The sequence below is a fragment of the Platichthys flesus genome, chromosome 22 (genome assembly GCF_949316205.1).
Source record: "Platichthys flesus chromosome 22, fPlaFle2.1, whole genome shotgun sequence".
Lineage (NCBI taxonomy): Eukaryota > Metazoa > Chordata > Actinopteri > Pleuronectiformes > Pleuronectidae > Platichthys > Platichthys flesus.
This window is the reverse complement of record NC_084966.1, coordinates 6,957,020-6,982,249: the sequence shown is the minus strand read 5'-3', so window position 1 is coordinate 6,982,249 and position 25,230 is coordinate 6,957,020. Positions and strand designations below refer to the sequence as shown.

At 42.9% G+C, this 25,230-nt stretch overlaps 3 protein-coding genes across 4 annotated transcripts; 1 reads left to right on the top strand and 2 right to left on the bottom strand.

The window, feature by feature from the left end:
- Positions 1 to 99: 99 nt before the first annotated feature.
- Positions 100 to 11,984, bottom strand: aox5 (aldehyde oxidase 5). The gene is given in 35 exon segments (XM_062381124.1): positions 100 to 150; positions 684 to 851; positions 993 to 1,181; positions 1,477 to 1,542; positions 1,700 to 1,814; positions 2,285 to 2,337; positions 2,414 to 2,488; positions 2,668 to 2,796; positions 2,901 to 2,996; positions 3,178 to 3,408; positions 3,530 to 3,721; positions 3,864 to 3,950; positions 4,031 to 4,118; positions 4,249 to 4,382; positions 4,472 to 4,596; positions 4,681 to 4,777; positions 4,867 to 4,989; positions 5,237 to 5,363; positions 5,457 to 5,626; positions 5,971 to 6,060; positions 6,146 to 6,308; positions 6,383 to 6,567; positions 7,158 to 7,267; positions 7,384 to 7,477; positions 8,397 to 8,548; positions 8,826 to 8,918; positions 9,088 to 9,232; positions 9,323 to 9,462; positions 9,465 to 9,594; positions 9,674 to 9,741; positions 10,102 to 10,228; positions 10,322 to 10,482; positions 10,557 to 10,715; positions 11,230 to 11,287; positions 11,940 to 11,984. Coding segments are annotated over 35 exon segments (4,236 nt in total).
- Positions 11,985 to 12,841: 857 nt separating this feature from the next.
- On the top strand, positions 12,842 to 20,265 carry bzw1a (basic leucine zipper and W2 domains 1a). 2 transcript variants are annotated; one of them, XM_062380794.1, is made up of 12 exons: positions 12,842 to 12,995; positions 14,380 to 14,453; positions 14,558 to 14,734; positions 15,127 to 15,221; positions 15,325 to 15,390; positions 15,989 to 16,124; positions 16,245 to 16,354; positions 16,497 to 16,667; positions 17,348 to 17,494; positions 18,130 to 18,268; positions 18,777 to 18,899; positions 19,572 to 20,265. In XM_062380794.1, exons 2-12 carry the CDS (start codon positions 14,390 to 14,392, stop codon positions 19,604 to 19,606), a joined length of 1,263 nt encoding a protein of 420 aa, XP_062236778.1. In that variant the 5' UTR covers positions 12,842 to 12,995; positions 14,380 to 14,389; the 3' UTR covers positions 19,607 to 20,265. The 2 variants fall into 2 exon arrangements, with proteins under 2 accessions (XP_062236778.1, XP_062236779.1); XM_062380795.1 differs by lacking the exons at positions 12,842 to 12,995; positions 14,380 to 14,453 and having other exon boundaries at positions 14,657 to 14,734; positions 15,127 to 15,132.
- Positions 20,266 to 20,532: 267 nt separating this feature from the next.
- On the bottom strand, positions 20,533 to 23,615 carry si:ch211-246m6.4 (transcription factor 15). Its single transcript, XM_062380796.1, has 2 exons — positions 22,873 to 23,615; positions 20,533 to 21,883 (listed from the first exon to the last, which is right to left on the bottom strand). Exons 1-2 carry the CDS (start codon positions 23,422 to 23,424, stop codon positions 21,848 to 21,850), a joined length of 588 nt encoding a protein of 195 aa, XP_062236780.1. The 5' UTR covers positions 23,425 to 23,615; the 3' UTR covers positions 20,533 to 21,847.
- Between the last annotated feature and the right edge of the window lie 1,615 nt (positions 23,616 to 25,230).

Sequence of the window (25,230 nt, the reverse complement as noted above, 5' to 3'; positions counted from 1 at the left end):
GGCTCTAACTGATGAGACTATCTTTAGAGGTGCCACGGTGGAGAGTCCATCATCGTCTGTAAACTAACCCGGACTTGTCTCCTTGTGGACCGAGGACGCTCACACCTGAATGCACCACGGAGTCGCCGTCCCGTCCGTCTGAGATGAGGCCTGCAAGAGCGACAGGAAGGGCTGTTAATCAGGGGTTGGCAAAAATACCAGTAAGGAGAAAGCACTGGGTGAAGGGTGAACGTATGGTGGGTGGAAAAGCTTTGAACACTTTGTAACTTCTACTGAGCAACAGCACCCCCTGCTGCTTCACATGGTGATAACCTCCATTGGGCTGATGTATATATAAGAATTTGTGGTGTTTGGTTAGTTTATGATTCATTTCTTTTTCAGAATGGACTGTGGTAAAGTGTAATTATTTGGTCAACTTATTAGATATGTACACAACATTGACGGTGACTGTATAATGGAACTGAGGTCAGCAGTGATTGTGCCCAGTTTCTGCAATTTTTCACATTTTAACCTAAATGAGTTGTGACTGTAAATTGTGAAGACCGACATGTTTGAACAGGTGTAATACAGTTTGGGTTCTGCTGGATAATTTAGTTTTCAGCTTTGACATCAGTTCGCCTTTTCAAACATCCCAAGTCTGGCTCGGTTAAAAAAAATGATGCCAGTCCTCATCCTGCCCGTACCATCTCAGTGAACTGGTCCTGACAGGCCATGCGGATCTTCTCAGCTGTAGCCGGGGAGCTCAGGGGGAACGTGTCGCCCAGTCCTTTCTCTTTGCGAGCCTCTGCGATGGCTGCTTTGATGGCAAAGAAAAGAGTGGAGCCGAAGAAGACTGGAGGCTCACCTACACCCTGGAACAACAAGACACACAGCAGAGCACTGAAGGTTCACAGAGAAATACCCTAGATCCCATTCAAGAGAGATTGATCAATGTATTCATAAAGACTTCTCCTTTTGGTTTAAGTCTTTCTAAGGCTGGTCGCCTCTGTTACCTTGGACAGGTAGATGGCGTGAGGATTTTCGGAGTTGGAAAGAAGATGCACGTTGAACTCAGTTGGGACGTCGCAGAGCGATGGCACCTTGTACTGAGACGGTCCTCTGGTCATCAGGACTCCATCTGGGGAGAACTGCAGCTCCTCAATGGTGTACAGGCCGATGCCCTGGACGAAGCCTCCCTCCACCTGGTAAACGTCACAGACACTGGTGTGATTCCTCCAGGAAACACATTAATACAGTTCTGTTCTGTGGCAGGATGTGTCACTGGGGTGATGAATATTGTTACGAGCAAAAGCTACTGATCAGATTTCCAGGAAACTTGGTGAAAGAATGGGACATGGGCAAAGAACAAACTCAAATTTTTGGAATGGACCCAGACAAATGGGCAGAGCAAGGACATTTTTGCTAATTTCCCAGATAATAATAAATGGATTCTGATGAAAAAGGAGGAGGAGGAGCAGGATGAAGGAGGAGGAGTACCTGTCCAATGTCCAAAGCAGGATTGATGCTTTTCCCAACATCCATCACGATGTCAGTCCGAATGTTCTGCAACAAACAAAACAGTGAAAATAGTTTCTTACTTATTTATTTACAATTTATTGCATTTATACTATGTGTGATAAATTATTACAAATGAAAATTAGGAAGTCGAAAATTCAGAATGAAGTATCGTTAAAGTAATTATAGGTAAAAGTTGAAATACCTTGTGATCCCCAGTGAGACAGTCAATCTCCACTTCAGAGCAACAGGCACCGTAGGTGAAGTAATAGTACGCTTGACCTTCCCCTTTCTCCCAGTCCACGTTGGTGGCTGGTCCCCTGTTACACACACACACACACACTCGAGTACTCTTCACTTTTTAGAAAACAGTTGGATTTGATGTGCTATGGTGGAAATATGTAGTTTATAAGAATATTTGTAGAAGGATCCACACAGCCTAGTCAGATGAAAAGTGTTTCTGTGTGGGCTACCTCCTGACCCCAAACACACGCACGGGAGTGTGTGTGTGGGGGGGGGGGGTAGGTTGTGTGAATGCATAGTTCTTTGTCTGTAGAGATGTGACTTATAGGCTGCATCCTAAATGTTGTTGAAGAGGAAATATTATCATGTGTGTTGAGGGTGTTGTGTCAGTCAGCTGAGTTGTTGGAACACAGTCCCTATAGAATTCAGGTGACCTCAGGATCAACTCCTCTAGAGGATGGGCTCACATGATAGATAGACAGTGGGAGCACCACAAAGTTTATGTCGAGCTGAACCCTAGATGGACATGTCTGTTGTAAGCACTTACATAAAAAATCCAGTTGCAGATAAACTGATCTTCTGGAAGAAAGCGTCACTGGCCTGCAAGAAGGTAAATTTAATTTCAGCTTTCTTTCGCACATACATACATTTGTAGTTGTGGTATTTGTTCGGTTACCCATTGCTTCCATGTGTTTTGGGGATTCGCCTCCATGAGTGGTTTCAGGCGTCTCATTAGCTTCTCACAAGCATCCTAAAAAAAATAAACACGTCATCAACAATTCCGACTTACCTACCTTCTTACCTACCAATCTAAGAATATGTGTAGAGATATGACAGAGATTGAAAAGATGTTGGAAGATAAATCTCAAAGGAAATGTCCACAGTCCACCGCTCTGTCACCGACACCGTTTCTTCAACACAAGCAGGTACCTTGACGGCCATGCCCACAGCGTCAGTGCCAAACGAGGCAGCGGACGGTGCCGCGTTGGGGACGTTCCCTGTACACGTCTCTTTGATGAAGATGCAAGACATGGGGACCTTGAGGACACGGCTCGCTATCTGGAACACGAGGGAAGAATGCACTGGAACCAGTCTCATATTGTTCCTTTGCTTTTCCATCATCTTGAAGAACACAGAAGACTCTGAAGAAGCTTAAATCTCACCTGCATGGCCTTGGTGTGGATGCCCTGACCCATCTCTGTCCCTCCGTGTGTCACCAGCACTGAGCCGTCTTTGAAGATGTTCACCAGAGATGCACCCTGGGAAACACAAGTGAATGAAAGCCTGAGTTAATGTGCACAGACGATATCAACTTAAAAAAGTAAAAGAATATCCTTCTATTAGTGTCGTACCCTCAAAGCTGCCACATACCCCGACAGGCTTTAAAAGCAAATGTATGAAAAGCTCAACAACATCAAATCAACACTTTTTAAGACTCACTTGATTATAGAAACCTTTGGAGAAGCCGACGCCAAATTTCTGCGGCACGGCAGCGATGCCTCTCTTCTTCCAGCGGTTGGAGGAGTTGAAGAGCTGGATGGCTCGGAGCCGATCCTCATAGTCGGCCCTCTCCAGACACTCGTCCCAGCAGCGCACCATGCTGGTGGGGCAGAACGGCTGCTTGTAGTGGGTGTAGCTCAGCTCCTCCCTGTACATGTTGACGTCTCTGACCTGGAGCAGGAAATCATGTACTCATTTATCATAGAGGTTTTGATCTACTATTCTAAAATTCTTTTTTGGAAACCACTTTAGGACCGAAACATTCCACGGCTAAATCCCGGTGACCTCTGACCTTTTCTGGGGGCAGGCCGCAGCGAACCGCCACCTCGTGCAGGACGCTCTCCATCACCATGAGGCCCTGAGGCCCACCGAAGCCCCGGAAGGCCGTGTTCGACGGCAGGTAGGTCTTGCACACCACGCCCCGACCTCGCAGATTGGGGATTTTGTAGCCGTTGTCCATGTGGAGGATCGCTTTGTCCATAATCTGAAACAGAGAGGATGAGCACCCCAAAGATTTGAGTTTCAGTTCAGTTAAAGTTGATTGGATTGATGGTTGTGGACAGACAGTGTCTTTTGACTCTTTATTTAAAGTTGTTCGCACACTGTCCATGTTTCTGGTAACTCACGAATGAGGACTCGTCCAGTGTGCATCCTCCATTGCTGTAGTAAATTATGTCGGCGGCTACGATGGTGCCGTCGCTGTTGTACCCAACCTGGAGATGGAACAGGACAGTTCTCACTAGCTATTGTTTCAGCGACCATTAAACACTACATATGTAGGTGATTTTTTTACCTTGTACTTTCCGAGGAATGGGTGTCTGCCACCAGTGATCAGCATGTCGTCCCCTCGGTCCAGGCAGCAGCGCACGGCCTTCCCAGTCCTGGAGAGATAAAATCCAATTTCACAAGTTACAGAAATCTCCTGGCTGCTGTGCCCTGTATATCTTTGTACTCTGAGGTGGTTTCTGCTGCTCATTCATAAGCCCAGTCAGGCTGTTTTGATTTTCTCACTTGTGTGCTGCGACTGCAGTGATGGCCGAGAGGGACGCGATCTTCATCACCTTTCCTCCGAACCCTCCGCCCAGCCTCTTCACGTGGCAGGTGATCTTGTTGGACTCGACGCCCAGCGCCATGCCGACCAGCTCCTGGTGCGAAGACACAAAACCAGCTCAGTAAGTTAAAGACCGTCATTCTTAAAAAGGAAAATATTGTAGATATTGTTTTTTCCTTTGACCTGAGTGAAGGCACCGTGCTGAGTGGACACAAACAAATCCATCTCTTCATTCTCTCCCCTGGGAACAGCGATCAGTCCCTGAGTCTCCATGTAGAAGTGCTCCTGCCCGCCCATATAGATCTCATCTGCACATAACACCACGTATTAAACTTCAAACAGCAAGAAGACGTGTTTAGAGATGGGAGGATGTTCCTGTGCAGGTGTTTTACCCTCCAGAATACGTTCAGCTGTCTTCAACGCTTCGTCCACATCCCCTCTCTCCACCTTCCTCTTGGGCTCAAAGTAAGACTCGTGCTTTATGGCGTCCTGGAGGATAAAACAAGACAAAAGGAGTTAGAAATGAATCCCCTTTTATTCCCTTCACAAACATTGAGCAAATATTCAAATGCCCGAACCTCAATGGTGAAGAAGACAGGCTGCAGGTCCTGGTAGGTGACCTGGACCTTCTGGGCTGCTCTCCTGGCCTGTTCCCTGCTCTCTGCCACCACGGCACAGACGATCTGACCCACACAAAACACCTGCCGGCATTTTGGAATACATAAATCTTTTATTACAAATACAAACATACAACAGGCATGCATGACTATTACTCTGATAATGCCTGTTATCTTAATTTTTGTTCGATTTGTCTTTGGTATGACTTAGAATTACAATTATTAAATGTAAACTAATAATCAGTCCAAAATGTAAAATGAAATTTGTTATATATATGTTTTTAATCATATATTTTCTCTGCACGTGTGTGTGATGAGTAGTTTTCAGCACCTCCTCCGTGGCGAACAGTTCCTCTGGGTTGTTGAACCAGAGTCTGACGTTCGCCCCAGGAACGTCTCCGGCCGAGACCACAGTGACCACACCGGGCATTTCCAGGGCCTCCGACGGGTCCACGTTACTGGTTCATGAAGAGAGTCATCGTTGTGAGTGATTACATATTGTCTGATGGTTTAAAGCCTAAAGCTGTGACTCCCAAGAAAATGATACTGACCTGATTTTAGCGTGCGCTCTCGTGCTTGTCACCATGAAGATAAAGAGCTCTCCTTCGACCGGTGGCAGGTCGTCATAGTACTTAGCTTCACCCGTGGCTTGCTGGAAAGCCGACTGATGCATGCTGGGTCGCCCCACGGGGTCAACGGAGGGCTGGGCCTCCGACACAAGCTGCGGACGGGAGGGGGGGGACAGAAGGGGAAATTGTTAGATCTGATAAACGTATGCCACGGAGACAGGAGTGTGACACAATGTAAGTGCAGGGCAATCCTCTAAATTATAAACTTAAAAGAAAATTTGGCAAAATATGTTTTAAACTAGAGGTAGAGGAAATATTAAGATGTTGCATAATATGCGACCGTAAAAAACACCAGAAGAATTCACACCCACTGGAAAATCAATTCACAGTTTTCTCTGGTGAAATGATGGCATTAGATAAACCAGTAGCTTTTGGCAACACAGGCCCAGTATCCTTCGCTCTCATGCAGCACAAGATTTGAGCGCTGCAATCCGACCTGGTAGGACTGTTGACCCTGTGGAGCTTCGTTCTTGAAGGGCTTGAGTGCGCTGAGATACTCCAGGGGAAGATCAATATCTGAGACACCCTAAAAAGAAGTATTAAAATGATCAGTTGTTACGTTTAGTTTTTTTGACATACGAGTATTTGGTTTTTATTTGCAGTTTGCTCACCCTCTCTCCCATCTCCAGGACAACTTGCATGTAAAACTTGAAGAAGAAGCTGAAGACGAGGCTCTTGCGATACTCCCCCTTCCCTCCGTGGATTGACGGAGACACGTCCACGTCTTCCTTCAGGAAGTGACAGGCCTCAGTGAGGAGATTTTCACCCCACGGCCTGGAGGACACCAGAATTCGTTCAGTTACGACCCTGTTTAGCGTTTGCAGCAAAATCTAAAAATGCAAACATACCGTCCAACGAGCTGCTGGCACGTCCGTTCCGGTCTGACTAGAGTTGGTCCAACGCCGCCGTAGTAGATGTTGAGGGACTCCACGATGTCGGTTCCCTCCCCTATGACCACCTTCATTCCAGCGTTCACGATGGAAAAGGCGAACTCTCTTCTCTGGGCCTGTCGGTAAGCTGCCACAAACTCCCACTGAGGAGAGTCACAGTGTCACAAGGCCAGTGTTTGCTTCTCGCCGTAGATCTCTGTATCCTTTCTTTTTCGATTGGAAACACCTTTCGTTCACTTTGAACATTCATACATTTTTCTCTTCAGCTACAAACTTCTGCTAAAATGCACCAAATCCAATTCTGCCAATCGAATTTTCACAAATCCTAGAAAGGTGTTTTTTTTTTTGTATGTTTGACACGTTTCAATTTGAGCCTCTTTTAATAGAGTGGAGATATTTCCAAAGAAATACTGGTTTCACTTGAACTCAAGAAGATTCCATCCCTGTGACTAATCAGTTATCTTCTTTTTAAGTTATCCTGCTACAGCCAGGAATGAACGTGATAAATTATCTCCTCTTCTCACGTTGTAATGTTTGTTTCCAACTAGTAGTAAGTCAATCCATAAGTTATGGTTTGCTCCAGGATAATTGATGGTCATGACTTGTTTTCATGCAAAATCACAATTGTCTGTGAAGGTCATGGGTCACAATCAATTGGTTCTTTTTAGGTCAGAGTGTCAGAAGTTTCCTCAGAAGAGGGAACATGTGAGGGAGGAATGTTAAAGCAGCTCACAGGTTTGGAGCAGGGGATGTTGATGGACAGCAGGACTTCATCGGGCCTCAGGGCCGTTTTCCCAAAGGCAGTGAAGAGCTTTTCATTGAAGGGAATGTCCCTCGTCCCATCTGAACAGAAACACATAAAAGGATTTGGCTTCACCTTCGGGGGAGATGTCACAGTGTCCTTCTTTATTTAGGGGCTCTGGTCCTAAGGTGCAAAAAACATTTATAAGCCACTTTACCTTTGGAGGCGACGTGCAGTGTGCAGCCCACAGCAGCCGAAACACTGCTCAGGTCGTATTTGGGATTTGCACTGAGGAGATTCCCACCAATTGTCTGCAGAGGCAAGAAATTATATTTGTACCTGCTCCCTCTATCAGAAGCTTGAACAATACACTCGACCCATCATCCGACAACTCACATTCTCTGGTTAAAAATATTGGAGACCCTAACTTCTATTTAGCAGCCAAGCATTATATTTAAATTAAAATCATATTGATCTGAAAAAGGCCACTAAACAGTCTTTCACGTGTTTTTCTCTGTTTGGCCAGATAACTGGAACTCAGTGTACATGGGCTGTTCAAACTGCAGCTGTTTCTACTTCCACCTCTTACCAGCACAAGGCAACAAATTCCTCCAGTCTTGGCAAACCTGCACTGGCTCCCAGTTAAATTTAGAATTGAGTTTAAAATACTTTTACTATTGGTCTGCAAACCTATCAATGGCCTGTCCTGTCACTATTTTACTGATCTCCTCATCCAATATTCTGCCCCCGGGTCAATAGGTTTTCCTTTCCTCCCCACAAGAAATGTTTTCAATCTCCCTGTCTCGTGCGAATGAGAGGCTGACCTCTTCTCTTTTGCTGCCTTAAGCTCTGGAATAACCGCCTGTTCCACATTAGGTCCTGGCCTACTACTGATTTCTTCAAACCTAATTTAACATCCATAAAAAGCCTGACTCTGTCTTATGACTGTGTTACGGTTATCACTTATCTAATTCATTTTTATCGAGTTTGTCTTTTATTTCATCTCTCTATTGACCCTACTGCGGTCTTTGCTATGGTTAAAAGAACATTGGCTGAACTCCGGTTGTTTTTAATGTGCTATATCTGACTTATATCAGCTTTGAAACTTCTCACACATGTCAGAAAGTCCTCTACAGCAGCATGATATGTTATTAATAGGATAATTTTGGTGATAAAGTGAAGTCATTGGCCTTCACAGGTAAACAAATTCAAATTCTACCAGGGACCTACCGCCATGTTGCGTATCTGTTTCCCTGCCAGACACTGGAGAGTCTGCAGCAGCGCCCGGTATCCTCTGGTCCTCGACTCCTCCATCTCAGACACAGCCCTCTCCAGTTCCTCCTTCAATGTGCTGAGGCTGCAGGCGGCTCCAACTGTCACACCTGCCAGACAGGTGAGGGGGACGCAGATGTTTGTGGGGGGGGAACCATGGTCATTTATCTATATTGATTTTTAGCAATTTGCTGTTTTTTTGCGTAATTTTATTTGTGTCCTCATTGTTTCTGAAGCAGTAGCTCTGACAAAAAAATAATAAAATATACAGATAAAATGAGTGAAAGTCATTAATAACTTGAAGGTGGTTGATATTCTCCATCAGGAATATATGACGTAGATATTTGCATTAATTCGAACAAACAAAATAAATGAACGTCAACCCACCATTTTCCCCCCATGTCACAGCACTGAGCTCAGGAATCCGTCCGACGTAGACGAGCAGAGGATGGTGGACTCCTTTCACAAGCATCTCTGGCCCTGGTAAGAAAACAATATAATGATAGTAATGAATGTAATCAGCTGACAAAGTAAATACAAAGCAGACCACACTGAATCTCTCCACCCTACAATCATATGGGTATCATTTAACGTTATTTGGGGGAAACATGGGCTTACAAGTGAAGGGAAGTGGGAAGGTTATCTTTACCAATGGTTGTGTTTCCAACAATCAGTGGAGCTGAGGGATGTTCGGCTTTTAGCTCCAGGAGGTGGGACAGCTCAGAGGGAGCCACCAAATTCACTCTCTGTCCTTGGAAATAAAGAGCCTCCCCACTGAGTTTCTTCTCCATTATCTACAAAAGAAGGAAAACCAGTTGACAAGTCTTTTACTCTGTTCATGAGGTCACAATCGCCTTTTTTTGTGTTCAAATAAAAAGACTCACCAGCAGCTCTGGAGGGAAGATAAGATCCTGAGAAGGATCCAGAGGTAAAAGATTCTCCATTGGGAAAAGTTCTTCAGAAATCTGACAAAGGCAGGAAAAGATAACAGTCACATTCAATATAAAAATAAAGTTTACAGTTCACAAAAAGTGTTTTCAACTCTTAGACATACATCACTCTCCTCGCTGTTAAGGCTTTTACTGCCGTCCATTCCATTTTCCATACAGCATTTTCCTCCTCCTCCTCCTCCTCCATTTTGGCAGCAGGCAGAAGTCTGGAGAAAATAGTTCATGTTACAGTGTGGCGCTGTTTCTGGCACCAAATGGAAAATCGGTCATAAGCGATGAACCTACCTCACTATCACAAAAAGTCTTAAATCCATCAATAATTGGCCTGTAGCCTGTGCAGCGGCAAATGTTCCCTGGAAAATAAAAAACAGAAGGTCAAGAAATTGTCTTTAGGAACCACAAATTGCTTAAAAAATGAACTTGACATGTTCCAAAGCCAAAACTTTTATTTATTTCAAGAAAAGATGCCAAAATCACTATATATTTACTATAATTTCACTTTATAAACTGTATATAACGTTATTTGTGGAGTAGATGTAAAAAGTAGCATAAGATTAAAATACTGTACTTTGTAAGTAAATACTTAAGTAAAAAGTATTTAATCAAATCTGAACTGCTGAATCCTGTCTATCTGTAAAATATTTTATTTAACGCAAATTAAAGCTTGGTCTGGTCTTGTCATATAAATTTTTATTTAATTAAATGCTTTTTACCTCCAAGAGCTTCCCTGATGTCCTCCATGGAGGGCCGAGGTTTGTTCCTCAGCAAGGTGTACATGGACATCACCATCCCCGGAGTGCAGAAGCCACACTGAGACCCATGAGCCTTCGCGATTCGCTCCTGCAGGTCAGAGAAGGGAACATAGATCCGGTGAGACTCTTCACGGCTGATAGGATACAGTAAATAGAGTGGTGGATTAGAGAAACCTGTTACCTGGACGGGGTGCAGTTTGGTCTTGGTGCTGCCGATGCCTTCGACTGTCACCACAGCAGCACAGTGCAGGGTGACGATCTGCTGCAGGCAGGCGTTCACAGTGTAGTGTCTGCATGATTTAAAGGTCACGGATGCAGAACTCTTATTTTTTTTTTAAACTACTTTTCAAAAGTCTCAAATAGAGTATGGGAAAAAGCATAGCTTAACTTGCGCACTAAAACCGTTTTGAGGAAACTTCAAAGGAGGGAATATCTGAGGTTTGAAATTAACAGGTTCGACTTGTTATGAAATGGATACACGACTCTTTCCTGATGGTGGCTGTATCTGGACACCATGACAGTGCAGGCTCCACACCCTCCGCTCCCACAGCCATACTTCGTCCCCGTCAGACCAGCTGGTGGAAAAGACGAGACATAAAGAAAAAAAAAATACTTTTATTACTCAATATTTGAGATTTACTTTACATTTGTGGCAAATAGAGTAGCATGATATAAGTAAATTTACATTTAACATGTGATATTATATTTTTTGGTTATGTCCATTTTGTTTTATTCCAGCAGACCAGTTACTGCTATTTCCAGGTTGAACTTCTATTGAACGAGATACCAGGAATGCCTTAAGGGTACGTTCAATTGGACTCACGGAAATATTAATATTAGGGCACCATAGCCCTGTGAGACAAATTGTGATTTGTGAATATGGTTAAACAAATAAAAAACTGATTGATTCAAATAGGTATGTAGACTGAAACTGCAACGACCCACAGAGCCATACTACCACTCTAGTTTTTAATAAAATAAAATAAACAATTTCTCTCCTTATTTAATTCTTAATCTTGTTTAACACTGTGGTTTTAAGATGAGGTGGTTTAGGACTTTAATTTGAAATGGGTGAAGAATAGAATCAACCTCTTCTCCTCAGAAAGCTGAGCAGCACCTCCTCTGGATCCGCATTCTTCTCCACCACCTGGAGGAAAGGAAAGAAAAGAAGGTAAAACAAAGTTACCATGCCACAGTGTGAGGAGTAAAGCAAAGACAAAAAATTCGAAGAAGAATTGAAATAAAATACAATGAACGTAGAAGCAACCGTAGCATTACAGAGGAGTTGTGTTAATAAACATCAGCCCGCCATCAGGTGACTTCAATAATACACATTCATGTACGTATAATTGGAAGGATTTGTGGCCGAATAACCTTTCTTTTGTTAAAAATGTATCACACTGTCTAACAGAAACCGCACAGTTTTACTAGTAAGCCAGTCCGTGTTAATCATGCAGCCTCAAATCTTAAATGAATCTCCGAATGTTGAAACAATTCTAAGAACTATACACAAACAAGCATGGAGAGTTGTTGAGGTATTTGTAACTTCAGCTTTAAGCGTCCTTTTTCTGTACAGCACTCAATCCAAGTTAACCTCCAAATGATTTGAGAAAAGTGAGACTGCAAACTAGAGCGCACCTAGACAATAAAGTCACACGTGAATAAACATCTAAAAAATACACAAATGACAATGTTAGAAAGAGTTGAAGCACGCAGGGATTAGTGACCAGCAGTCCAAAAGGTACAAAAAGTAATAAAATAGTATACTGGAATAAACAGTTGATTGTTGATGCTCTCACCTTTTTTCCATTGACAAAGAAGATCAGCTCACTTGGTGAAGACATGCTGATGTGGTTGAATGTCAAGCTCCGGGTTCTCAAGTCTTTATGCACTGAACCCCCCCCCCCCCCCCCCCGCTCATGTCACATGTCTCATGTCCCATAACCATAAAGCAGCATAGTTGCTCCAATTACCTTAATCATCTTGTTTTGCTTAATCTCCCAATTATATTGCATGGATGTTATACAACAGAGAAAAGCACAAGACCACGCATATAACCAACTGAAACTAGTGCATGGGAATGGTGGCCAATGGATTTCCTGGTGATCAACTCATTGATTGATTGATTGTTTGAACTATCCATGGAATTTTGACATGGCCGGACGATGGCTAATCTGTTCTCTGCCCTCTCTGACCCTGGAGCATGCTAAATCCGAGAGAAATTGAAAACGTCAGCAGGCATTGTACACAGAATATCATGATGAAATGTGACTACTTATCGCATATATATATATATATGCACTTTACTTTTTACTTTTGCCACACCCATTGAGCTTTTCTCCAGGACACGTACATTTTGACCACTTTCAAATTTTCTGCAAAATTTGGTAAGAATTTGAGCAAGTTAAAAAGCCAATTAATTTGCCTGAAAAATAAATACTCCTTACAATGTCAATAGGGCCTCACTGTCTGTCAGTGCCTGTCAGTGTTCGGGCCCTAATAACTTTGTGACGATGATATTGATTATTAACGATATCAGCAACAGTTCATATAATAAGCTATTAGTAATATTTAATATTGTTAATAAGAATAATTGTTATCCTGCAGCTCTGGAGATATAAATGTAATAGATAGAGAATAGATTGTATTTGTGCGTGCGCGTGCGTGTATGCGTGCTCGGGCATGAACACATTCTTTTTTTTTTAACTGGAAAGCCCCTTTAAAGTGCGCATGCGCAGTGGGAGGCGCTAACAGAGACCCTGACGGAAGCTCTTTTTGTTTGGGCCGCTGAGACACTCCACACTTGCTTGGATTCCCTCCTAGTTCACAACCGTTTTATATCTGCATTAATTTCGGTGAGTTCTCTCGTTCGTCACACGAACACGAACACGTTCCACGCAGGGAAGTTTAAAGCGTGGGGTTTCTCACCCCCCCGGATTGTCGCAGTCACGGACGCAGCTCGAGGGCGAACTGTGGGTTTTCCTCCGGTTCGGGCAACTAGCTTAGCATTAGCCTCCTTGCATCCCTCACACGCACGGTTTCCCGGTGTTAATCCCGGTTTTGTCACTTGACATTTCGACACCATGCGGGGTTTCACCGCAGACGGTGTCAACACGGTGGCTGTCGCGGTGTGAGCAGTGGTGGGATTACCCAACCCCGATTAGCTATGTGGCTAGCGGGCCCATGCTAACAAGGGCTAGTTCGGCGCATGGCGAGGCCCGGAATTAGCCGATGCTAACCCGCAGTTAGCTAACTGTATATGAACGACCACTTACTGCATTGCAGACAATATTTATCCTTATATTTTTAAACCTACAATAAAATAATGTCGTGCTCCACGGTCGCACGTGTCGAAGCAGTTGTAACTTGCAGCGAGGGACTAGTTAGCCTGGCTCCACGGGGCCTCCTGCCATTGTCTTTTGTTTGTTTTGACTCGCAATGCTTTTGTGTTAGCATTCATTAAAACAGCTCTCAAGCTAATTGTCGCCATTATGAAACCACAGTAGGAATCACAACAGCTCGGTATTGGCTTTTAATTTAAATTTGGAGCGTGAGGGTTTCTGCAGTTTTTAAAGCCTAAGATTTGATGCGAGTTTTGCATTGAATTGATTGATACGTGTTGTCTGTTGTTCACGTGGACATTATTTGAATACGTTTTTGTGGTTGCAGGCAACTTATGACTTTACACTTACATTTACAATTTGTATGCAGTTGAATGTGATGTTAGCATAGTGAAAAATCAACTTAACAATAGTAATTGTACAAAAGGACACGACCAGAACCCCTCAATGTGTTTTGCTTGTTCCAATTACGAATACTTTATGGTTTTTCTACATTTTATCTAATTGCAAACAGATTATATTTGGGTTTCTCACAAATGTTTTTGCCATTAAAAATACAAAAATGTTTTATAGAATGGCTTAATTTTTATTAAGGGAAATAATGTTAGATCCAATGTTTCTGCAGATTCTAATTAACCAAAAACGTGGTGAAGTTTGTTAATGTGAAGAGACATTTCCCTAATGATCGTTTTAGGATATATATGGAGACGGCACCAGTTCGGGCAGTTGTTGGTTTGGTTTCTTTGTTTTCACCATTGGATACATTCTTTCAACTTCGTCAAACTGAAACTGTGCACAAATAATATAAGCTGTAATTAAAGGGAGCTACTCCTTCTATTGAAGTTAATGAGTCATATGCACGGCTTGAGTAAACATGAACTTTCTCTTTTCTTCTCAGGGTGTCTTTTATGAATAATCAAAAGCAGCAAAAGCCAACGCTTACCGGCCAGCGTTTCAAAACGCGGAAAAGAGGTCAGTGTTCATTGTCGCTGCATTTTGTGTTCCTCTATTTTTGTATGCATACATTTTGCCTTGTCCCTGCGGGCTGTTTTTTCCAACATGTGCACTCTCCACAGATGAAAAGGAGAGATTTGACCCTACTCAGTTTCAAGAAAGTATCGTACAAGGCTTGAATCAAACTGGCACTGATTTGGAAGCGGTTGCGAAGTTCCTTGATGCCTCTGGCGCCAAGCTTGACTACCGCCGCTATGCAGAGACACTCTTTGACATCCTGGTGGCTGGTGGAATGCTGGGTGAGTTTCCATAATATACCAGTTACTCTCATGTGTGCATACGATAACTGATGTCTGTAAATGCTTTGAATAAGCAGACATCATATTTCTAAGCTAGATAGATGGTTAGTTTATAGAGTAGTTCACCATCACTGCTGGGTGGACTATGTATTTGAGCCTACAGAAAAAAGTGCAAGAAATCTCCAATTTTGATATCTTTCCCAATAAAATCCATATTGGTCAGGAACTATTAAATGTTTACTTTTTGCTTCTTTAGATTATACATATTTGAATATTAGCAAGTCCCCCCGAAGCACAGTTAAAAACATTCATATAAATGTGTTGTGTGCAGGAGGTTGAGTCCATGCATGAACTTTTTTTTTGACTTTCGATTGTTATTTTCGTCCCTACAGCCCCAGGCGGGACTTTGTCTGATGACATGACCCGCACAGAGTTCTGCCTCTTTACGGCACAAGAAGACCTGCCGACGATGCAAGCTTATGCTCAGGTAAAAATCTGCTCCTGTTTGTAAAGATCCGGACATTTTAACAGGACAGGACTTGTGTGGAGAGGAGCTTTTGATTAATGTTTCTTTTCTTTGTCAAAAATAGGTTTTTAACAAGCTGATCAGGCGTTACAAGTACCTGGAGAAGGGTTTCGAGGAGGAGGTCAAGAAGGTGAGGTCTTCAGACTGCTTCGAAACATCATCTTTAAACTAAGCTCATAATGTGTAGTTCAGTGTGTGTTTGCACCTTCATCATGTTAATATGCAGTTGCTTTATTCCAGGTGGAGCACTAACTGTTGCTCTGTTGACAGTGCTGTTGTGCACACGAAAGAGCAGATTGAGTCATTGGCTAATTCTCTAATCATAAAATATGATTTTTAATAAAATATAATAACGGGGCACGATCCTGGTATCGGAGAAAAACAAGAGAGGGAGAAGAAAGAAGTAATAAGATCTCAATCACCACCAAAGGCAGTATGCGATGCTTTTACCACGCAGTAAACAGGCGGCTGAACTGAGGTCCTTCCAGCTGTGTAATAATGACTGGATGAACAGACGTGTGCGTTTAAGATTGATCAATTACGATTATTGCTCAGGGACTTGGTTTTTATGGCCTCTTGAAGCCTGAGGTTTAAAGGTATCTCTGAGACAGACATACTTCTCTATTGGGAAAGTATCGCCTCACCTGTAGGGACATAAACCATCTGAACTTTAACAACTTGTGTAACTTGCACACATAACAAACGTGTATTTTTTTCTGTGCCTGTAGTTGCTGCTGTTTCTGAAGGGGTTTACTGAGTCTGAGCGCAACAAACTGGCCATGCTGACTGGTATCCTGCTGGCCAACGGCAACGTATCATCCTCTATCCTGAACAGCCTCTTCAACGAGAACCTCGTCAAGGAGGGTGAGGACACTTAGAGGAAACAGTGTTTGTCTCGTACATTTTGGGGTTTTTCTTCTTTCCTGGCGCTCGTGTATATTCAGTTAAAACGATTGTGGAAACCAACCTTTTGTCTCTTCTTAGGAGTATCTGCAGCCTTTGCTGTTAAGATGTTCAAGGCATGGATCAATGAGAAGGACATCAACTCTGTTGCTGGCAGTCTCCGCAAAGTCGGCATGGACAACAGACTGATGGTAGGTTAACTGTTACAAATCCAAAATGGATGGTAAAATTGTCTGTTGTATGTTAAAGTGAGGAATCAACTCCTTTGAGGATAACCAAGGTTGACTCACTTTATTTGTATTAATTAACTTAATAAATATATCTTGCCCACAGGAACTCTTTCCTGCCAACAAACGGAGCTGTGAGCATTTTTCCAAGTACTTCACCGACGCCGGGCTGAAGGAGTTATCCGACTACGCCCGAAACCAGCAATCCATTGGTTACCGCAAGGAGCTGCAGAAGGAGCTTGAGGAGTTGATGGCACACGGTGAACCTCAGAAAGAGGTGAGGTTTCATAAGGGTTGGATTGACCTCTCTTAGTTATAGCTACAGCACTAGCAGTACTGACTTAGACAATAGGAAGTCTGTTTTAAACATCCTGTTTTAAACATTACGTTTTCTCTTCAAATAAAACGTAATGTCCTATTTTTATTCTTACTTCGACAGTAAAGATATTTTGCAGTTGGAAAGTTATGTTTCTCTTTATTAACAGACTTTTCTTGTTTTCCGAATTTGCCACGTCGCAGAGTTCTGTTTTTGACTGACAGTCCAGCAGCTTGGGCATTAACTAGTGAACAGAACGATGGCAGTGTCTGCACAATGAGTCATGAAGTTGACAAGTTTGCGGTTTCAGTGTTAAAAGAGGCCCAACAGTAATGCGTTTAGTGCTTTGTTCAAGTTGGGCAACAAGAACACAGCTGCCAAATAGTCACTGTCTGAACAAATCCTTATTACTGAGCAACTTCGAGCTGTAAGGGACCATTGATAAAACGCTGTGTTTTAATCTTATATAATCTTATATAAGGGAGGCGTTCTGATTATTGCACCCACAAGGTCTGCATACAGACCTTGTGGGTGTAAGGTCACAGAAAGTATGTTTTTAAATGAAGGGGGAGCCAACGGTTAAGATAGTGTGAGAAGAGTATCGTGGCCGCACTGACCTGTTTGTGTCCCTGTTGGTTTAGATAATCGTCTACACCAAGGAGGAGATGAAGAAGGCTGGCCTCTCTGAGCAGGCGATGATCAGCATGATCTGGACCGCTGTGATGAGCGGTGTTGAGTGGAACAAGAAGGAAGAGCTGGTGACCGAACAAGCCATCAAACACTTGAAGGTACGACATGAGTTTAAACGTACAACCTGAAAATCTATTGTACAAAGGTTCACTTTGTACACTAGATGACTATGTGGCATCTAGTGTTGAAGTTGCATATTGCGACAAACTTGATACCCCAAGTAGCACGCCCCCTTCAAACGTGTAGGAAAACCTAAGGTGACCTTCAGGTAACATGGCCACATGCAAGGCCCTCTCTGGAGCTAGTGTTTGGTTTGTCCATTCTAGGCATCTGTAGAAATATGGAAATGAGTCACTTTGAAATATTGATAAAAAGGTCTCTTGTTTGCTCTTTTTACTGCATTTGAAATGTTCAATATCTGTCTAATATAATTTGACAGGAGAAAGAATGATTGCAACAAGTCTCTGAATCCTGGATTAGACTATAATAAAGCAAGTCATCGATAAAAAACTGGGCAGAATCTGTCCTGAAATTGAGCTGAGTGCAGAAACCTGTTCAAACCTGTCTTGCTGCTCTGGTAGACTGTGTACTGTTTGTGATATTCAAATTTTTGAAATCTGCCAGAGAAAGGAAAAAGAAGAAGCTCTGCATTAGTTTCAAACCTGAAGAACGTAATCCTGCCGTAAATCGATTTTACTTTCCTAATTCTTATCCATGTCTCGCATTCTCACAGCAATACAGTCCTCTGCTGAAAGCCTTCACCTCCCAGGGTCTGTCTGAGGTCACCCTGCTGCTGAAGATTCAGGAGTACTGTTACGACAACATCCACTTCATGAAGGCCTTTGAAAAGATTGTGATGCTCCTCTACAAAGGTTTGTGTCACACCCACAGAGCGACGGTCACAATAACCTAATATGATTTATCTACTTTCTTTAGTGTTAGGATTATAAGAAGTCTGTTCACTTTTAAGACTGAGAAGTATAAAGTCATTTTTCAGCAATTCTTAAATTGTAAGTCCTTTGACTAGATTTCTAGAAGGCTTCATATCTAGATAAAACCACTGTAGACAATTAGAGCCCAGTTTAGGGTAAAGATACCAGATGTAATAGTCGGAGGCTTCTCCCACTGAACCATAGGGTAGTGCATCTACCCCTGATGCCAGTTAGTCATGAAGTGTGACCTGGACAGTGATCTGACCTCTTTGAAAGTCGTTCTGTAACTCGTCGTGAAACTCAGCATCCAAACTAACTTATTTATACATAAACTTTAAACCTGAAAAGGAAGAATTGTCTTCAGCCAACTGAATATCTCACTCATATTGTGCTTATGCTGCAGTTAATGTGTGCACAGTTTGACACATGTCACTTCTTCCCCTCACAGCCGACGTATTAAACGAAGAGGCCATTCTGAAATGGTACACCGAAGCTCACCTTGTCAAGGGGAAGGGCTTCTTCCTCGAGCAGATGAAAAAATTTGTCGACTGGCTGAAGAACGCCGAGGAAGGTAAATAACAGACCCACACCTCCAGCTGGGGGCTGTCTCCTTTTCTTTTTACCCCAACACATATTTTCACTTGTCACATCAAGAATAAACCAAGTAGAGCTTTTATTACATGTATCAGTGAGCAAGTGCAAACAAGATGATGGAATTCTTAATCTTGGAGTTTGACCTGTGTAGCTCTGCAGGACTATGGCTAGTATTCATTATCATGTAAATTCACTTGGCTGATCACGCAACACCATGCATGCATTAGCCACTGGCTTTTTGAATGATGGGGCGACCTTGAATTATACAGATCCTCATAATTAAGTACCACTAACATTGTTTATATATGTACATTTTATTGTTCTATATTTGCCACTGTCCTGTCAAAACAGGAAGTTGTAAATTCTGCATTTGCTTGATTTGATCGGCTGCCTGGGCCCAGTGACATCAATAAGCAATCGACACCTTGTGGTGAAAAGTAGAAAATATTTAAACTTTGACGTGCATTTAAAATCACGTAACATACAGGGAAAGGTCAGTAGTCAGGATATTGCTGATCACACTGTTGTCTGAGGGAAAATGGTAAATTATTTGTTAATGAAAACAGCAGCAAATTTTCTATCCTATCAAAACTTTGTTAAATGTTTGGAAGTTTCGATAAACTGTATTTTTCTCCTGTTTTCTCTCCAGAGTCTCAATCGGAGGAAGAGGAGGCCGCCGACTAAGACCCGTCACCTGATGACCGCCTTCTTTTCTTTTTTCCCCAAGTAGCAGAAGGAGCAGTAGATTGTCTTTTCCCTTCTCTCTCTTCTACCTCCTGTTACTTCTTTATCCCCAAACACACTCGTGCACCCTTCCACCACTCGATGCCATCTAAAGGTTATTTAAACAAAATATGAAAGAGCTCAGTCCTTACTTGTAACCTGGTGTCGTGGCTGACGGTGGAAGTGGAAAACTAAGGATTCTCCCCCCTTTATTATTATCGCGGTATTATTGTTGTAATGCCTTCTGTAATTTGGATACAAAACATTCCACGGGATCTCGCTGGCCGCAGCTCGTACTAAACTAGAATTTGGTAAAGATTCAAGTTTGCCTTTTTGCCATGCGACAACTACGAGGCAGAGAAGGTATTGATGTGACTTAGCCAAAAAAATCCTCCCCCCTTTTTATTTTTACGCTTTATTTTGCCCCAAACAAGTTTTTGGCTCTCCTGTTTGGTCTGAAACTTCACCTGTAACGCTTGTCGAGGTCATACTGGTCCGTCTGTCAGATGACGCAAAACCCTGTGAGATGCCAGATAACTGATAATTATTGGTTTCTACTTTCTTTAATCTGATATAAAACCAATTTGACTTTTTTATGAAATAAAGATTATTGAAATGCTTATTGTGTTATGAAATGCTTTGTTCATTAAGAAAATTGGGGACAATTATACTATACCACTATATAAGATATTAGGTACATTTTAGATTTGAAGTGTTTGTAGCCTCTAAGTAGTGACTAGAAATCGCTTGAAAAATCTGATGCCACACATAAAAATAGGTTTTCTGGCTGTTGACCTGGATTGCATTAGATTTTTTCCCAACACACTGGTTAGTGCACTTAAACCTCACTTATAAAGCGTGTGTATCCACTGAATGAGGCAGACCACTAAATATTTTCATGTTTATTGTACAAAAATACATTTCTCTTCAAGCAGCTTATCAGTATTTGGGATGTGCAAAGGACACAATCGTCAGGTATTCAAGTACATTTTTATACGGTTGTGTTACACATTAGATTTAGAGGTAGGCCTTCATATTCAAAAAAAGGTCTGAGGTAGCGTGCAACATTTCCCCGGGATATTTTTATCCACATTTGCTGTATACTGTCAGGATCTAGTTAATTGTAAAAAGGATTGTGTTGTATTTTCCCCAAAAAGTGCAAATGGCACCCAAATGTACTTTGCATGCCAGGACATCTCACATTCATGTGCGCACAAAAACATCCAGTTTTGTGTTTTCAATGTGATACAGAAATTGTGCAACAATGCAAAAGTAAACATTTTACAACACTGCAAATATATTTAGCTCAATATTTCATCTTGAATTCAGGCCAAAAGAAAATTTTAGATGAAGTTCTATTGATTCTTTATACAGATTCTGAGGTTCAACTTTTCCTCTAACAATCTTTTTTTTTGACTTTTTGGCACATTATTAAACTGACCTTTCTTCAGTCATATTTCCAGTTTTGTTTGCCCTCTGCAGGTAAAAAGGAAAAGTGATCCGTCTTATTCCTACACATGAAAAAAACCTCCTGATGGAGACACCTCTTTTTATTTTGGTGTGTAGTAAGAATCTCTGCGTCGTAGTTACGGCCTGAGCGGGCGGTAGACACATCAGCAGAGGTAGCACTTTTCTGATTGCTAAGAGGTTCATATGTTACATGTTATCGTGCAGGGAGAGCCTGACGTTCCAACTCTTCACCACTAGTGGCGATAGATGAGTTGGTGCTTCTTTAAGAGCCCCCCCTGCGTAATTGTGATATTTCGGACAGTACTTGAAGGCAGCGTCAACACAACTGACAGCGACCGCTGCAGTAACAGGTTTTTAATGTCCTTCATGTGACTGTAGGCGACAAGGTAGTTTTTTTTTAGGAGTCGGACATGGAGAGTGTGGGGGGGGGGTCGGTCCTATTTTGGGGCCAAAATACCCTCTCCTCCCTCCCCCACTCTCCATCAGGTGCAGCTTTACACACTGGTTCAAGTTACAGCTCAACCAAAACATAAAGGTTCCAGAAGCACACCAACGTGAGCAGAAAGTGCTTTTTTCAGTATTAGTGGTGTCTATGGTTTTCTAGTCTTATCCAAAAATAAACATATTATTTATATATGTACAGATTCCTACAGGTGCGTTTCTACGCCACGTGACTACATGTAAACAAACATCACGATGAGCTGCTCCTCGTCTGTCCGGAGCCGCTTCGCTTCACACAGCCGCTGAGTGCTTCCCTCCATCTCTGAGCTGTGGAAGCAATGAAACAACACACGTTAAAGCATTGTGACATGAAACTTATCTCCCAATGACAATATCACCTAAATTTAATATTTGACAATGTTTTAGGAAGCGACACTGTTGCACTAAAGCGACTGCACTTAAATTTGAACAAATGTCTGGTGGACTTGTGTAAGAAAAACATGAAATTATACCTCATCCAATTAGCAAAAAGTGACAAATTTCATAAGATGAATCAAATTTGTCCAGCATGTGACAATTTGTTTTAGTTGTTGGTGATGTGACAGTGAAAAAAACAGTTTAACATGCAAAGGGACATATTTAGACATCTTTCACCCAGTAGTGTTTTTTTATTTGCTTATATTCATCAATATTCTTACATAGTTACTCTTCTGTAATTTCACTTAGCAATCACTTTCATCAGTATAAATGTGTATTGATTTAGTGTTATATTTTACTAATCTAAGGACCCCCCCATGAGCTTAATCCTAAATAATTTAACTCTAAAGAAAACAAAAACAAAAATGATCACTATTTCTAACAATATATTTAATTTTGAGGAGTGATCGAGACTTATATCCTTAAAAGAAACATTGACTTTAGGTTAAACCTATGACACAGGCTGCAAATCACACAGCCCTGAACGCAGCACAGCGTGTTTTCATGTTGTGTTGTCAATCACTGGAGCAACAGGTGGCACCTCAATTAATCCAAGTCGTGTTTGAACGACATCTCAAGCACTTAAAATTGTATTTCCAATATAAAGACAATGTAACATCACTGGATCTACTATTGGCACACCTTCATGGATGTTGTGACTTTGGAACACTTTTTACTTTAGTTCTATTCATCCGTAAAACAACTTTTACGCACGACATTTCTGTTCTGTTCATGCGTAAAACAACTTTTACGCACGACCTTTCGGTTCGGTTAATGCGTAGGAATCAACCCACGAGTGGTTTTGTGTTGCAGGAGAGTTTGTGCTGATGTTCACTCACCAGTTTCCTCTGGTTGCTGAGGCAGAAAGTGCAGATAGGGCGCAGGGAGGACGCACTGAGCGCGGCGGTGCCGTGCAGGATGCTCTGGTAGCGGAGGCAGGGCTGTCCGTCGAAACAGTCCTCCCCCAGCAGCAGCACGTTAGCCATGTGGGAGATGTAGCTGGAGGCCAGGCGCAGCGTCTCGATCTTAGAGAGCTTCCTGTCGGAGGGCTCGGTGGGGATGAGCGTGCGCAGCGCGGAGAAGGCCGTGTTCACGCTGTGCGTCCTGTCCCGCTCCCGCGCGTTGGCCGCCTGCCTTTGCTTGCTCGCTCCGGGCAGACCCGTTTCCCCGTCGCCTGTTCCACCTCCACTGCTGCGCCTCCGCCTCCTCCTCCACCTCGGTGAACCTCCACCGGCCGCTCCCGCGTTCCCCTCAGCCTCACCCGGCTCCCTGCGCGGGCTGCAGCCGCCGGTGGACTTCCCGTCGGAGCTGTCACTGCTGCTGTCCAGGTCGTCCAGGTCGGAGGTGAAGCCGTCGGGCTGCGCACTGGGCTCGCTGCCGGTGGACTTCATCCTGGCGCTGCTCTGGTCGGACTGGAGCTGCTGGGGTCGTGCGGGCGGCGGCTGCACATCACTTTATCCTGAGGGTGAAAATAGCACCCGGGGCCGAGCAGGTGCCGCCGATCCGGTGACCGAGGGGGCTTGAGCCGGCCGGCCCCCGGTGGATCGACATACCAGCAGTAATGAATGACGGCTGCTTACTAGGTCGCCAGGCCACTGCAGAAGAGGGAAGACAGGTGGAGCCTGAGGGGGGCACCTGTTGTTGCCTGGAGGACACAGAATTAGGCTCGACCGATGTGGGGCTCCCCGCGGGGCCGATATCATTCATTTCAAATCAAAACCAATCATATTTGTTAATGAAAGATGTCAACTTGTAACTTTTTGGGATGATGGCAAAGAGCCTGTAAGAAAGTAGATTGTTATAAAATACAGAAAAGTTAATATAATTCAGTAAAAGCCAAAACTATTCCATTTATTAAGAAAACAAATAATTATTTAGGCCTATAAGTAGTATGTTCTCCTGAACTCAAATTGAAACACAGCAGTTTGATTAAGATGGATTTGACATTTCCCTGACTTGGGATAGGTCATAGGAATCAGGTCAATTCAGTTCAAGGGTAATGCTGAACTGAGATCAGTTAAAAAGAATTAGAAGCCATTACAAGCCAGCGTTTATCTCCAATATCAACTGGGATAACAAAGTAATATTCAAAATACGAAGAATTCCGCTTTGGCTGAATTATTTCGGCGGCTGCTCTGCTGGTTCAGGAAACTGCGGTATCATGGGTAATATCCACTGATGTGAAATTCCCTTGATAGCTTGGTCATGGAGCCTAACAGAACTATTCATAACTGGCTGCAGAGGGCGCTGTTGCTCAGTGAAAGTTTCATAGTGTTGCTTTAAAGAAAATAAAACAACTCGAGAAGAATAAGGGTTTTATTTATTAAGGCCCTGATTGACGGCACATAAATCATTATGTTAGGTTCAGGTTACCAGACTGTCGTTACCGGAGTGTGACATCATCCTCATTCAAAACCACTTTGATTATCTGCTGTTGAACTTGATGGACACACTGTAGGTCAATGGCGACCGGTGTTTACTTGTTGACCTCCAGATTGAGGGTCACCCCGTGGCCTTGGCTGCCCGCTGTGAGCTTCCATTGAGTGAGCAGTCCAGGTGGACCCACCCGTCCCGTCCCGTCTCTGTCTGTGCCCATCAGGATGGACACATACAATCCCCTTCCCCCACCCCCTCCTCTACCTAGCCCAGTGCCATCTTTGGGAGTGGATATAAATATCTGCGAGGGGACGATGCCTTGTGTGTGTGTGAGCTGCTCACAGCAACCTTCATGACGTGTTGTCAGTTCCATTCAAATCACGATAGAAACATGGTTTTAATTCCAATTTGTTGACATTGTCTTATAAATACGTTTGGTACTATATCTACATTTCATACTTTAAGTCCAGTATTTGTATGTACTTGGTATTTTAATTAGCGCCACCAGAGGGCAGTAAAACCATAATTATTTCTTAGGTTTGTGTTATTTCTTTCCTGCAAAATCTCGAACTATGGGAGAATCATGTCTTCATCCAGTAACTTAGCAAGGCAAACTGAAGATGAGTAGTAGTTGCCTGAGGTCAAAGGTCACCTACCTGCAGGAGTATACTTAACCAGGCCAAGAATGATTTTTTTTAGCAGAAATGTTACAGATAAGTTTTTAAAATACAATTTACGACAAGATTCATACAAGTGACAAACCAAAAGTCGAGATAGGACCGCGCTTGTTGCTGCTGTGGCACTGACAAAGCATCCAGCTT

Bases quoted from the DNA above. Each gene is read 5' to 3' on its own strand.
- si:ch211-246m6.4 (XM_062380796.1), bottom strand. From the start codon at position 23,424: ATGAAGTCCACCGGCAGCGAGCCCAGTGCGCAGCCCGACGGCTTCACC. The intron at 21,884-22,872 runs GTGAGTGAACAT...TTGCTTCCACAG, and splicing joins TCAGCAACCAGAGGAAACTG to CTCAGAGATGGAGGGAAGCA.
- bzw1a (XM_062380794.1), top strand. From the start codon at position 14,390: ATGAATAATCAAAAGCAGCAAAAGCCAACGCTTACCGGCCAGCGTTTC. The intron at 16,355-16,496 runs GTAGGTTAACTG...TCTTGCCCACAG, and splicing joins GCATGGACAACAGACTGATG to GAACTCTTTCCTGCCAACAA. The intron at 17,495-18,129 runs GTACGACATGAG...GCATTCTCACAG, and splicing joins AAGCCATCAAACACTTGAAG to CAATACAGTCCTCTGCTGAA.